Raw genomic sequence first — 15,347 nt, 5'->3', positions numbered from 1 at the left:
TGTATACGGGTATGAGTGTAAAGGGCTACACCACATCAGGAAACCACTTTTGTATGCCTGGGAAAGGTCTAAGAAATGTTGAATTTTGTGTGTAGTTAACCTTTAATTCAAGTGCGCACCAGCCAGAGACACTTGTTTGGTTAGCGGTGTTTCTGTAGCGCTCATGTGATTTTGATTTGACTAAACAAAGCAGTTTACAAAACAAATGGAAGCTGGATTGATGCAAATAATCATGATATTATTCTGTAGTACAGTACGAATCACTAACCAGTTTCCATCCAACCTTTTCATGCGAGTAAAGTACATGTCGGATAAACAGACCTGATGGAAAAAGCACATTTGTTGGCTAAATTTGCCAAAACAAAATACACGAGACAATGTGGGATCTTTTTGTATCTGTAAAATGTATTATGCGAGAAATGGTGGTGGAAACGTCTTTATGCGCAAATATTGATATAATAACCATCATATCGAAGAAAACTTGGGAGTCACGTGATGATATGTTATGTGGTCCTCCCACTATGACTGGGAAAGCATGCAGTTTATTAGGCTGATGATGAGCTTGATGCTTGGTTGCTGTCATTCTATAGGTAACCTACCTACCCACACTGTATCTGCCAGCTATTAGCTAGAGAGCACATGCCAAGGCCAGACTGGGCACATTCGCTACATAACGCAATTTATTTGTGACAAAACCATCAGTAGAGTTGAAAATGCAATGGAAACCCATTTAACTTGTATTTTTTATTTGGTACGTGGGAATTTAACTGCAAATGAATATGGCATGTTGCTTATATTTTAGAATATTTGCATGAAAATCTGTCCCAATTGGATGAAAACCTTGCTACATATGCATTTTGTTCATGTCTTATGATTATTTGAGCAAATTAATGCATTTTCCAATAAGTTCAATACATTTAGTTTATTTCCTATGAAGTTCAATAAAAAAATTATATTGTTGAATTCCGTTTTAATGTCTAGATTCCGTGATTCCATTCGCATTGTCCGCAACACATATTTTATAAGGCCCTACATATTGTAGGTTATAAATAATTGAAATGCCTTTCTCCAAGTTCTCATCACTTATAGGTTTGGTGAAATATGTACTGATAATATGAGAAACGATGCACAGATAAAGCCAAATGTCCCATTAAACTCTGAGAAGAGAATGCTAATGATGTCCAGGCACAGCGATAAAATTCAAGAGCACAAAATGCCTCTATTGTTCTGAAGTTGCACTGGGGAAGAATGTCACTCAAAACCCTTTTGTTTTCATGAATACATCTCGCCAAGCCCACTAACCCTGGTTTGTTTTAGATTTTACAGCACAGATTCCAGCTCATAGAGGCTGAGTGACATTTTCTGGAACATCGCCATCATTCTGCACCACTCTCCCTGTTCTTTCTGCACACAAAAATACTAGCAGAGGTGTTCAGTTACCTGCTTTAGAAAATACAGCATTCCTGCTTCTCAGGTTTCAAACAGATTTGGACCAGCTCCAGACATTGAGAAATTGAATCCACCGTGCTGTGGTTGGTTGGTTAGACAATCATTGCGTCATTCTGCCTTCTGGGTAATCATGGGTGGATGATGGCGGGTGAGAGTCAAGTATTTATAGGACCAGTAAGCTAAATATATTAAGTTGCCCTTCTGTAAATCAATTACAGACTACTTTAGTAAACAGAATGTAATTACTTAGCTATAACTGAGGTAGCTAGACAAAATAATGATTACATTTAAATGAAAGGTAAGTGACGCAGACAAACTAAGGCTTCTCTAGCTGCCTGCAAAGCTTTTTCATCATGTCCTGCTGCCAAGTAATCTAATAGAGGCAACTTTTTTCATCCACAAGCCTTGTGGTTCTTCGGAAGTATCTTTATGCTTTGTACAACCATTGACTCCTACCTACACAAGAAAAGTAGACCTAGCCTATATCATCCAGTTTTTTTTTCATGATTCAGCTACCTGTTTCCAAACAGCACCTACCGCCACACCCACAGACCAAAATTATTTTTTAAATCAGTTACTAGAATTTATTAAGACAGAATACAGGAGGTGTGTCAACATCAGATGTGCTCATAACTGATGAGAGAAATAATTTGGGCAATAATAGGACATAACCTAGTAATTGGTGTCATTGATTTAGACCAAAACTCTGACTCTGCATCCCAGACTTCAGGAAAAAGCACCATGACCAGCCATCAATAAGGGGGTATTGGCACTGAATAGCGAGTGTTATATGACTGCAAACTGGCGCAAGGCCGAATGGAATGCTAGGGCCTGGGTGAGAGAGATCACCACTATGACAGAGAACATAATAATACTATAAAGTGTATGTGGAAGTACAATTTATATGTCTGCAAGGCCTCTTCAGATTGAAAGTTTGGACAGCTCTCAACAAGGGAATTTGTAATTTGGGTGAGCAAAGCCTATCCCTTTCACTTTCCATCCCCAATAATAAATTAAACCAACAAGCTAATAGGCCTGCCTATATTCACTGAATGAATGGCCTGTATGATGAATGGAATAGATTGGTAGAACAAATGAAATGCCAATAGGTATGATCCAACAAAGCCATTTGTTAGTCAGACTCTTCCAGAGAAGAGAATTGAACCGCCATGGCAAGACAGGTTGCATATGTAAAATATGTGAGCTCAGCAGCTCTGAGCTAGCTGTCTGCTGTCTGTCTTAGACCTCCTAAACTCATGCCCCATCATGTTGGTCTCTTACAGAGCATGGACTTGAAATAGCTAGATTGTAGCAGAGGGTGTGAATTTAAAACTAGTTGGTGACACCTTATACTGGTAACAATTTCTAATAAGTTGCTGTTATACTGGTGTAGTGACTCTGTAATTACACAAGTAGTAACAATTTTGTATTAACATGTTACATAGTAGGCCTACATTAGTAATGACATTTTAAGTGTATAGTAAAAATGTAGTTTAGTTGAAGGGGATAGGGACTGTTCCCTAAACATACTATGCCATTATGATCAATCTATATATTCTTATGGTTCTAACCAACTACATTTCTTAGATGAGCTGTACAGTACACTGCTGGGTAATTCTGCTGAATCAGCATTAAATCAAACAAATCTGTCGTTTTTGGATTACTAATACGATCACATATGACATCTACAGCATAACATTCGTTTTATTGCATAAAATCCTTGCCAAAATCCATCCCTGATGTCCCACCCAGTTAGATTTGAAATACTTAGTCTCTGAATAAGCCTACTATAACTATACTGTATATATTCGCTGCTCAACCACCATCCATGGTTCCGTACACGAGTAGCTAGCTGCCTGGAAAAACGCCTTTCACCCCACCCCCAAAGAAAAATGAAGCCATGGGATAAGACTGACCGGACCGGTGAAAAGGGTAGGTCGGATAGGCTACTGAGGGTAGGACAGGCAGGGACTTCACCAGGGGCTGCGCCTGGCTGGTAGTTGGATAGTAAGCAGTTATGCAATATCTTTAAACAGTTTACGATAAGCTTGAAAAGGGCATGGTTTAATTGACTCCGCAACCAAAAACACATTTCTTAATGAACCAGAAAATCAAAAAAAAATGTTTAATCAAAGTTAGCTGGCTAACTCATTGATACCCCTCTGGATTGGTACTTTTAACTACCTAACTATAGTAGTTAAGTAAGCTTTAGTTGCCCCAATACAGGAGATCATGCTTCTGCCAACCTCGTCCCTGCACGAACGCAGTTTATCTGCCTGCATGCAGTCCCGACAGCGCTGGGTAGACATGTGGCTATATTCGGCTCTGGCTATTTAGTAACTGTCACATTTGTGATTAACAATGTTAACCTACAACGGTAACCTGTTTTAGACAACAAATTACACTGATTTGCAAAACAAGTTCTAACAGCTATCCAAACCCTCCTCACGCTTTCGTGAAAGACAGAGCCTCACGCTACAAGCCACGATGCGCAGTGTTCCAGTCTCACCCGACAGCAGTTTACATCCAGAGGCGCTAGCTAGCTACACTAAACTTTGCTTTCTGTGTTCTAGAAAGTCAAGAAAGATGAAAACAATTACACCATATTTCAAATAACACAAGACTCCCTTGATCTTGGAATAATACACTCACCTTATTGACAGGCCTCTGTAGAATTTCAAACAAGAGCAATCAGACAGCCTTGCACTTGGGATGAGAAGACACAACTTGAAAATAGTTGCTCGCGCAACAGCTTTGCTTTTCTTGCTCAACACGCTCCAGTGGTCAACATTCCCGATGAGGACAAGCAGCTAGCAGTTGATTTCTCAGCTGACTCCTTAACACACACGAAACAACTCCTCCCTCCCCTCTCGGCTGACTCCGCCCACATCGCCTCATGTCTCTAGAGGAATATTCAGTACTCATCAGCTGAACACACAGACAGAGAGAGAGAGAGAGAGAGAGATAGAGAGAGAGAGAGAGAGAAAAATGAAGAACAAACATTGTAAATGCGACTTAACTTGCATCTCGTCACAACACTGTATATAGACATAATGACATTTGAAATGTCATTATTCTTTTGGAACTTTGAGTGTAATGTTTACTATTCATTTTTTGTTTATTTCACTATTATCTATTTCACTTGCTTTGGCCTGGTATACATATGTTTCCCATGCCAATAAATCCACTTGAGAGAAAGCATTTGATTTGATTTATTAGGATCCCCATTAGCTGACGCCAATGGTGACAGCTAGTCTTACTGGTGTACGACACAACGAAAAATACATTATAGATAAAATACTTTACAATTTACATACATTTTCAAACATTAACATGTAGTGTGTGTGTGCAGGGGGGGAGAGACATGCCGAGAAGTCCTGTCTGCAGACATAGCACACTGCTGCAAAAATAGACACTATACACAGCAAACTTTTCCCAAATCAGTAGATACAGCCCCCATGCTCGTTCCCATGTAAATCAGGCACCGGGGTCTCAGCCTGGAGTAAGCATGTGGGTGCTAAGAAGTGGAGCGGGGACCCTGGAAAGTTGACAGTATTGCTCAGGTTTTATTTCAGTTCCAGCCCTTTGGCCTAACCTTATTCCGGTCCATTATGTCACTATTGTATAGCTTTTCAAACTGTAAATCTATATGATACTTACATAGTGGTCCTGTATGGCTGAGTTGGTAGAGGGTTGTGGGTTTGATTCCCTGGACCACACATATGTAAAAATGTATGCACGCATAACTGTAAGTCTCTTTGGATAAAAGCGTCTGTAAGCATACACCATACAATTACATATAACATTTTGGGGTACACTACAAAATGTACAGTTGTTGTTTTTCAATTTCATAATCTCCTATTGGTCCTGTTGCATAAAAGTTTAATCAAGAGTTCAATGCTCTGGAGTTACCTTTCCCTACTCCTATGCAGTGTTTTGGTACTTCACCCCTCCAAGCACTGTGTTGCAATAGGCTTACAGGGGTTACATGCCCTGCACTAACCATGGTGGTGAGTATATATATTCCTTCATATAATTGTGCAAATGTAGCCATTGTGCTATTAATATGCCACAGTACGTGATTTATCAATCTGATTATTCTAATAAGACACCTAAAATGTGATTTACTCAATGAACTCAACCATGAGAATTCAAAGAGTCTGTAGTGTAAAAGGTTGTAAGTCTGGAACGTTCCTCAGCTGAGCCTGCCTAATGACAGGGTAGGGAAGACAGAGGACCCGTCCCAGACTTGTAGTATCTGGGTGAAGAGAACAACGGTGGATCAATACTGTGTGACCCTGCCAAACACGCCACAATATAAAAGGGCATTGTACACAGACACATCACCACACCTTGGATCAGATCTCCTCTCTGTAACATTATTCATGCATTAGGCCCATGTGACCATAGCCTCTGTCACAGGCTTTCACTTCGGCCAATCTTGGGAGCAGAGGCTAACGTGAACATAGTTGCATTGAAAAGCTGCATTTGCTCTTCCCACGTTTGTCATCACAAGGATGTTCAGGCATTTCGCTGCAACTTATATACCTGATGAAACTTTGTACCTGACAAATAAAATGTGATATTGCAGGAATCTTACTTACAAAAGTAACACGTGGAAATGGTGTTAAGACAAGGAATTAATAGCCATCATCCTTCTCAACCATGAATGCTGTGAGTTAACCACTACCTTCGTCTATGCTGTGTCAAGAGCTGCCAGTAAGTCTTGATTTAGAAAGAGATTTGTTTTTCTGCATTAACGGTTGTGGCGGCAGTTGGCTTGGAACCAACCAAACACTCTGTCTTGCTGCAGTTAGTTTCATAAGACAGATAATGGCCACAAATGAGCAGGAATTCTGACCGACAGAGGGCCTGTGGGCCAGCAAGTATTTACAGACCTACAGTGTGGAGAGGATTACCCTCTCTGGCAGCATCCCAAATGACACCCTATTCCCTTTATAGAGTACTACTTTTAACCATGGCCCATAGGGTAGTAGTTCACTATACAGGGAATAGGGAGCTATTTGGGACACATACTTTCTTTGTATATGGTGAAATCTGGATCGCATGTCAGACAACAGACACATACCCAGAAACCTAATCCCAAGATCACTTACTTTTTGTGGGCCTGCCCGGCCTTTGAGAGAGGCAGATCAGGCAAAGCAGAGCAGGGAGCCTGTGAAGCTGAAGTGAAGGGACATTGTGCTCCCACTGCTGGTCTTAGTTCTCTCATTAACCCCTTCCCCTTAGCCCTAACTGGGTAGATCTGTAAGATGGAATCAAAATAGTGTAATAAATTACCACTACCCTGATTATACCGATCCAGACCGTTCAGATCTGCAAACACTGAAATGTTAGGGCCCAGGAGTCCATCTATAGGATTTTCTGGGGAACCTAAACCAGTATGGTCAGGGAATACAGTTTAGGTAAAGTTACATGTCAGTAATGACCACATGATGAGTCATGGTTCAGAGTAGCTTGGAATAGTTGGGAGAGCTCTGATGTGGAAATCCTCTCAAAACAACATGTAAGCCTGGTGGCATCATAAGAAAGAGGTCTGTTTGGCTTCCAGATTTCATAAGGACAACAATAACCACAGCCAACAACCAAATGAGAAACATTACTGCATGTTAGATTAACTGCTCCATGACTCAAGAGCTTGCTACACTACCAAACGATCAATACATACATTGGCATACGATTTTACCCTTCAGTTATAAGCTCATTGTTACATTGCACTTACACTGTATTTAGGATTAGGGTTATTGCAAGTAGTTACACTGTACTTACATTATAGCTACAGTGTAATTTAAAGTGCACATCCAGACAGTATTTGAGATCAATGTACAGAAGAAAAAACTGTTACATGGTTACAAAAATCATTTATTGAAAAAAGTATAATTTGTGGATAAAATAAAATGTGACATTCTTCCAAAAACAACATGCACTTAACATAAAAAAGCATTAGCTTAAAACTACATTTGATTGGATTTCTATTATTCTATTTATTTCCAATTTTAACAACAGTTTATTACTGTAATCATTTATCTGTAGTTAACAAAATATACAACTTTCTAGCCTCAAACACAACTCTGGAACTTGAAGCCAGTTCCTTTGCTTTTTTTCCATTGTTCCTCTCTAATCAGGGATTGATTTAGAACTGGGACACCAGGTGGGGGAAATTCATTATCAGGTAACACAGAAAACCAGCAGGCTCCAGACCTCGTACCCTACGAGGTCTACCTTCAACTCTTACCCTACGAGGTCTGGAGCCTGCTGGTCTAGAACATAAGTAAACATCTAAACTGAATTTTAAGGAACTGGACAACCTATGAATCCATATTTTGACAGACCAGTCTAGAATCTTGTGGTCCCTATTTTCATGCTTTACACTGGGTGGCTCTTTAAGTCTATCATTCAGTCATTCTGATCAATATAAATAGTACTCATTTGCAAGATATATTATAATATTCACTTTTGCTTTCTTTCAACTACTATAGTAATGCCATAAAATGTCTAGAGAAACAAGCTCATGTACAGTACTGCACATCAGATCTACTGTTGAGTACAATAACAAAAAGCTGTGCACTGGAGCCCCATGCAAACAACATAGAACACTTTGTGATTAAATAAACAATAAAATCATAGCAAATATTAACCAGAATTTTTTGCTGAAAATGAAGTAACAGCCCATACCTGTTGTTCATTACTCATATATCTATTGATTAGTAAACTATTTTACTAAGTCATGGTGATATTATTCACCAATAGTTTCAATGTTTCAAAAATGCTTTTGTAATGTCAAGAAAGGATATGTTAGTAATCTTTTCTCTGAATATTAAAATAAATATATTAAGAGGCATTATAAATCCAAAAATAAAAACATGTAAAGGTTGAATAGCAGCATAGATGAGATCTAAAAACCCAGAGCTTTGCAAAAATAAACTAGAGTAATGCTACCCTATTCCCTATTTAGTGCACTAGTTTTTGCCAAGGGCCCATAAGGTTTTGGTCAAAAGTAGTGTACTATATAGGGAATAACCTGCCATTTGGGATACATACCCTAATCACCACCTGGAGAGGAGAGTCCCTTGGAGCCAAATTTAGTCATGCTTGACCAGTGTTACTGGTGACCAGTGTTACTCATTGCACTATATCAAGGAGTCTGATCCATTGCATCCTATTACATGGAATATATACAGCAAATATGTAATAATCAAATATAACACTGACAGTAAGACAGCATGAGGCATCAATTCCATGTGGACTAGTATTAAAAAGTCAAATAAAAAAGAAATAATAAAAGAGGAAAAATCATTTCCTATGATGATTATTATTATCATCATCATCATCATCATCATCATTATCATCATCATCAGCAGCAACAAGAGCAGCTAATAAAAAGCAAAACAAATTATTGGCACATGCTTTTGTACAGCAATTCATCTTTCCAGTTATTGCAACTATTCAAGTACACATATACATAAGGACAGTGATAAATTAAGGTGAAAGACAACATATTATTTGGCTGCCTACGACGATTCTAATCAGATGGTTTGCAAGATGTTCTGGAATCATTCTGGAAGATTCTTTATTGTCCTTGTGAGAGGGATGATGCTGCTTGTATAGTACCAAGTCTACCGTTCACTTGAACTGTTTTTGTGGGGGCATTGACCTGAATAAAATAGATGAAACATGAAAACCCGTGTTATTTTTTGCTCTGTACCAATTAAAAATTGCCTGACGAGTTAAAGTTAACAGAGTTCAGATCATTCAAGAGGTAGACTATTTTGTAAATAATGGAAGTGTTTTTATTGTATTTGTCTCATTGGTTAATCTAACGGAACAATACATTGCTCAAGCTGCACAGCCCCACAGAGTGTGGAACTACGTGATGGAATCTTGATCTCCAGCTAGCACAGAATGTTTCCCAGGAGTTCTTTGTTCCGTCGCAGACATGTTGCAACAAAAGACAAGGTAATACTAGGTGAGAAATGGTGGGTAGTCGCCTGGCTGGTGAGTTCCCATGTGAGTACATGCACAAAAGGTCATGTATGATCACCTCCATTTGCTCTATCTGAAAACATTGAATTGACAACCTGTAACTTGATGACTAAACTCTCTCCCAATAACTGTCTCCCTCTTTTGTGTGTTGCTAATGTATTGTTAGTGTGGCTGCCTGCAGTACTGAACATACTGTACCTTCTTCAGGCGATCAGCTGCAGAGCCAGAGCGGATGGCCTCCAGCATTGCGTCCCGGGCCAGAGTGGGATTCCGCCCAGCCCCCAGAGGCTCCCCCACCATACTGGGCTTGGGCTGAGTGGAGGGAGGGGCAGGAGGAGGAGGAGGGAGCATAGAGGGGGGTGGAGGTGGCGGAGGCACAAATGGAGGAGGGGAAGGCATGGCAGGGAAGGCATCACACACTTCCTCCTCAGTCTTCCTGAACTTGTCAAGCTCCTCTGCAGCCTGGGATATGGTCTGTGGAGCGTAGAGAGGGGAACAATGGCAGTCCAGATACATAGAGCCATTTGACGGCTGCTTTCACATGCACGCACACACACGCAATTTCCCTCTTATACCTTGTTAACCCCAGTGGTTTACTAGGCAGCAAAACAAAAGTTTAAAGGCATTTCAAACAGCTTTGCAACTCTAAGTTAAGCTGTCGCTAGCCTGGATCTACTTTAGCTCCACCAACTAAATTTAACAGGTAGCTAAGGAATAGAATCAAGAACTCCCATCAAACATTCCATTCTTTTTTTATCAAACCTAAATTCCACGTTATTGCCCTGAGAACCTGATTTAGTAATGCACATTTCTGAGATTCCTGCTGGTGAGCTGGGCAGGAACATTCTAACGCTCACCACATCGGGCCTCCCTCACAACTACACATTTCCTCCTCTCATTTCACCATGGTCCTTACATGAAAACAAACCAGATCACATTCAAGGGGAACGCAAATAGACTCATATATATAATAAACATAGTGCTGCTTGTTCTCCTGAAATGAGCTATTCAGTGACGAGCAACAGATCCCCTGTGCTACATCAAGACATTGCAAAACCAAAGCAAAACCCAATCTGACTCTAGGCTATAGCTTACCTTCCTTAGCCCTGCAGAGTTACTTTGTCCTCTAATGGCTGCTAGTAGCGCACATCGCTCATTCTCTTCCTCAACAAAGGACGATTTCTTCAAAGTGCTGCTTGCACTTGAGTCCGATACCTAGTCCGACAGGGAAAATCAGGGAAATTAGAAACCAAACACCCTAGATTACACTCATTATAAGTAGCTGTAGACTTGGACTTTTAAAAAAAGAAGAAAAACAGTGATCTTTGTGAAGTTAGCATGACGGGCCTCTCTCTCTCTCACCTTTCTGAGCCTCTCCTTCCCATCCCCACACTGGATGGCTGACATCAGAGTGGTGTGTAGCGACGTGTCCATCTGGACCGACTTCATGATCACAGGCTTGAACTTCTTCACCGGCCCAAACAGACTGACCTGCTGGGGCTCTGGGAGGTCGTTGCTGGCAGCAGCTGCTCGTGGTGGTTCAGGCTTCTTTGCCAGGGCTGGATGACCTTTGGGACCTAGTGTCTCTGCAGGTGGTTGACCCTGCGAGGGCTTGGAGATGGCAGGTACCTGTTTAGTGGGGGATTGTGGTGCTGGTGTCATCTGTCTGGGACTGGGACTGTTGGGCCCATGCTGCTTAGTGTTATTGGCCACTGTATCAGAGTCCAGTGACTTGGAGTTCCGTCCAGCAACTCGCAGGGTAGAACTGCTCCCATAACGACTCCTGTCCACTCCTTGCGTCGACTCACCAGAGACTACCCGTTTCTCTGCAGAGAGGTAGTCAGGGTAACATTTAGCACCGGCGTGATAGGACCCAGACCCAGAGCTGCTCTCCTTCTTCACTGGTACATTAGTAGATGTACCAGAGGAACGCTGTGGATTTACATGAAAGGATTGACCCTCTTTCTGATAGCCGTAACTGCCAGGTGGCCTTCTCATGGGGTCAGACAACTCCGTTGGTACTTCTTGGATGTTGTCAGCTTTGGCCATGGTGGGCTTCACAGCGTATTTAGCAATGGCAGAAGCTACGTACTGACTGGATGTTCTCCTGGACGGCTTGAGGAAGGAAAGATTTCTCTTCTGATCTTGGAGAATACCAGGGTTCAGTTTCATAGTCTTCTGCTGCACAGGAGTCTCTGAAACTGGAACTGAGGCCTTGCCCTCTGCTTCCTGTGAGATGTCCTTTGTTACCTCAACCACATCTTTGCATGTTTCCTTAGGTGTCATCTTGGCTACAGGTTCAGAGGCCTTAGGTGTTGCCTTGGCTGCAGGTGGCTCAGACGCTACGACCCGATCGGTGGGTTTGTGGACCTCAGACTCTGGGCTCTGGGTCTTTGTGAAAGGGACAGGCCCTCTACTAGTGGGGACCGAATGTGCAGAAGTGTCCTGCTTCTCAGAGGAGCTCCGGAATGTTTTGGCTTTCCCCAGGAGTGGTGAGACAGAGTCATCTTTGTTGATCCCAGACTCCGAGGAACCGCCAAACTTGTTTCGGGCGATGGCTACTTTGACCATGTTACCCTGATCGTCAATTCTAATGGCACCTGTTGTCAGAGTGGCCGGGGCCTCTGCTGGCTTCTGAGGCCGGGTTGCAACTGCGGGCTTGGGAGGGATGATAGTGAATGTCTTCATACCAAATCGGGAGACTGGGCTACATGTGATTTTCGTTTGTGCTTGGGAGGCAGCGTGGCCTCTATAGGTGGGAACCTCGTCCTCAGGGGACTTGGAATGGCTCTCTGGGACAGCGAGAGAGCTGTTGACAGGTGAGGCTTTCCTCTCAGCTCCCTCAGTGGACTCCCATCTTTGAACTTCTACTTTAGTCTTAGAGACCACTGCTGTATGGTCTTTCCCCATGGTGCCATTGGCAAGCTTCTTCCCTGGTGATTTGAGGCGCTGCGCGGGCTGTGGTTGAGCAGAGCTGACTTTGCTGGAGCCGTCAGACATACAGGCGTTGTTGTTTTTGTTCTGTATGCCACCAACACTTGAATGATGATGACTGTGGTTCAGGTTTTTATTGTCCGTTCTTTGAGAGCTACTCATTAGTGTGACTTGGTGATCCGTCATGCTCGGTGTCTCGTAGTCCTCCAGGACTTCATCTATGGCTGTGACCGGGACCTCCATATCCACCACAGACACCGGGATGTCATTGCTCTCAGTGGACATCACGTAGGGGTGCTCTTGCACTGAAACAGCATCTATGTGACTTATATCTAGTGGACATGGACAAATGAAAATACATGTGTTAGCCGGCCTGCTTATTGACGATACAACAAATATTGTTTTGGTCCTGTGCATCCATTGTGGTTTCCAGGATGTCTCCAGTATGTCATTCATGTGCATTTGATGGACAATAAAACATTTTTTATTTGAATTTGTGTTCTACTGAAAGCTCACCTGCTAGATCAGCATCCAGATCAGCCAGAGTCTGGTTGAGCTGAGTGGTGAGCTCTGGGTCCTCGTCATAGATGTCCTTTGTTTTGCCTGCTTTGTCGTTGTGGCTGATATCACTGCTGTGTCTAAGGGAGGAGGGGGCAATACAAGTTAAGTTTTGAACTGTTTTGCAGGTAGCATAAAAGGAGAACTCAAGTTAACTCAAAAGTTTGAAAGTTACATTTAGGTGATGGTGGAGTCTACTGCCCTTGAAATATTTATTCATAGTACTTGTGTTTGAGTTTATATTTCTTTCACACTTAGTTCAAGGTGTCCACTGAGCATTCCTCTGTTTTATTTATGTGTTTCTTTTCTAAACTAACCTAAAAATGGCATGGGGTTATATTTCTTCTCTTCTTGGCCAAGCCAAATAGAACTTTCCTCCTGCAGACTAGGTAGAGCCTATTTTCCTGAGAAAACCCCCAGAGCTTTCACTTTAGAGCCCAGCAGATTTAAGTGACGCTGCAGGCTTTGGAAGGTAGCCCCTTAGCTTCAACACACGTGGACTGCAGTGACTCAGTCAGGAAGCACTGTTGGCGCAGTAAAACAGGCCTTTAAAAACAAGCCGGTACAGAGACATGCGAGACGTGAGAAAGCTGACTAAATAGTGAGAGACGCGAGGCAGAACTGAGAACTGGGAGCAAGGAGGGAGTTGGTAAATCACAGGGAGGATCTGACTCCAAGACTAGGTACCATTCTAATGACAAAAACAGCTTTAGCTAGGGTCTGTGACAAGGCTAGTAGTAGTAAGTGCATAAGGGTAGGATAACTAAGAAATAATAATTGAAAAGCAGTGTGAGTTTGACTTTGCTAAGAGTCCACCCTGAACATTGCTATGATAATGCAGTGAGCAGAGCAGGTCAGTGGTAGCACAGCTACAGTACCTGTGCCTGGAGCCCCACGTGGCACAGCCCTCGTCACTATCACTAGAACAGTCCTTGGTGAGGGGATGGATCATGGGGTGAGAGGAGCCAGAAGAGCCCAGGGAGAGGCTCCCGTCAGGGGAGGTAGGGTGAGTGGTGTCGGAGGCCGAGGGGGAGAACACCAGGCCAGAGTCCTCAGCCATGCCCTCGGAGGCTGCATAGCCCTGGTCCTGGAAGCTGCCACTGCTGCCCATGGATAAAGTCTCCTCTGCCTCTGTTTCTGGGGTCTGGGGTCCTGCCACAGAGAGACGCCGAGAGTGCAGCCAAGCTGGTGTCCGGGCAGAGGGGTGGTAGATCATCATCAACAGCATAATCATCAGTATTATTATCAGTATTATCAACTGACAGAAGAAAGCTGTATAATGATGTAAAATAAGCTGCTCTAGTTACAATGTTATCTGTGGTCTATTGAGAAGAACAGTTCACAGCAACAACAAAAAGAGAGGTTGTACAAGCATGTGCATGACAGAGAGAGGAGGGAAGCAGAGAGGGGAAGATTGAGAGAAAATATATTATACAATGTCAGCTAGACATACATTCTGAGATACACACAAACACACACACACTTGTGGCTCAATGAAACCGCTACGTTGATGTGGGCAGGCTTAAACATACCTTATGATCCTGTACTCAGTATTTCCCATGAACGATATTGACTTGTTGCATTATATACCGTAGTCCTATGGTCTCCCACTTGGCTTTGGAGCAAAACATTTAGATTGTATAATGTCTCACTTAACTCACTGCCCATCAAGCCAAAAGCAGGAGCATTAATACATACAGTTGAAGTCGGAAGTTTACATACACCTTAGCCAAATACATTTAAACTCAGTTTTTCCACAACTCCTGACATTTAATCCTAGTAAACATTCCCTATCTTAGATCAGTTAGGATCACCACTTTCTTTCAGAATGTGAAATGTCAGAATAATAGAAGATAATTATTTATTTCAGCTTTTATTTCTTTCATCGCATTCCCAGTGGATCAGGAGTTTACATACACTCAATTAGTATTTGGGAGCATTCCCCTTAAATTGTTTAACGTGGGTCAAACGTTTCGGGTAAATTGGGTGAATTCTGGCCCATTCCTCCTGACGTAACTGAGTCAGGTTTGAAGGCCTTCTTCCTCGCACATGCTTTTTCAGTTCTGCCCACAAATTGTCTATAGGATTGAGGTCAGGGCCAGGACTACGGACTACGGTTGGGGCCAAGACAAGGTCAGGGTTAAGGGTTTAGAACAGGGACAGTGGTAAGGTTGGGGGTTTGAACAAGGTCAAGCCAAGGCCAATATTAGGTTTGTGGTGTTGAAAGGGGAGTGTCTGACAGAATAATCACACATGGGTCCTTCAAGTGGCTTTGCTAAGAAGATGCACTATGCTTTGGGATATGTTGTGTGTTGATAAGTGCAGGGGTCAGAAGTTTACATACACTCAATTAGTATTTGGTAGCATTGCCTTTAAATTGTTTAACTTGGGTCAAACGGTTT

At 42.3% G+C, this 15,347-nt stretch overlaps 2 protein-coding genes across 10 annotated transcripts in view; both read right to left on the bottom strand.

Annotated features, from left to right (window-relative positions):
• LOC110485935 (growth factor receptor-bound protein 10) overlaps window positions 1-4,283 on the bottom strand; it is an 81,738-nt gene extending 77,455 nt beyond the window's left edge. For both annotated transcript variants that reach the window (XM_021557181.2, XM_021557189.2), the window contains exon 1: window positions 4,102-4,283. The gene's annotated coding sequence lies outside the window, so the exon portion shown is untranslated. The remainder of the gene's footprint in view (window positions 1-4,101) is intronic.
• A 3,026-nt stretch (window positions 4,284-7,309) lies between these two features.
• Window positions 7,310-15,347, bottom strand: part of LOC110485894 (protein cordon-bleu) — a 60,612-nt gene continuing 52,574 nt past the window's right edge. For 7 of the 8 annotated variants that reach the window (XM_036944448.1, XM_036944439.1, XM_036944436.1 and 4 more), the window contains 6 exons: window positions 13,824-14,130; window positions 12,904-13,025; window positions 10,816-12,719; window positions 10,549-10,668; window positions 9,652-9,927; window positions 7,310-9,124 (listed from right to left, as the gene is read on the bottom strand). In XM_036944448.1, coding sequence (XP_036800343.1) covers window positions 9,041-9,124; window positions 9,652-9,927; window positions 10,549-10,668; window positions 10,816-12,719; window positions 12,904-13,025; window positions 13,824-14,130 — 2,813 coding nt within the window. In that variant the 3' untranslated portion in view covers window positions 7,310-9,040. The remainder of the gene's footprint in view (window positions 9,125-9,651; window positions 9,928-10,548; window positions 10,669-10,815; window positions 12,720-12,903; window positions 13,026-13,823; window positions 14,131-15,347) is intronic. The other variant, XM_036944441.1, reaches the window with a different exon arrangement.

The sequence above is a fragment of the Oncorhynchus mykiss genome, chromosome 2 (assembly GCF_013265735.2).
Source record: "Oncorhynchus mykiss isolate Arlee chromosome 2, USDA_OmykA_1.1, whole genome shotgun sequence".
In the NCBI taxonomy this organism is placed as follows: domain Eukaryota; kingdom Metazoa; phylum Chordata; class Actinopteri; order Salmoniformes; family Salmonidae; genus Oncorhynchus; species Oncorhynchus mykiss.
Note: the sequence above shows the minus strand (reverse complement) of the source record. Positions and strands in the feature narration are given on the sequence as shown.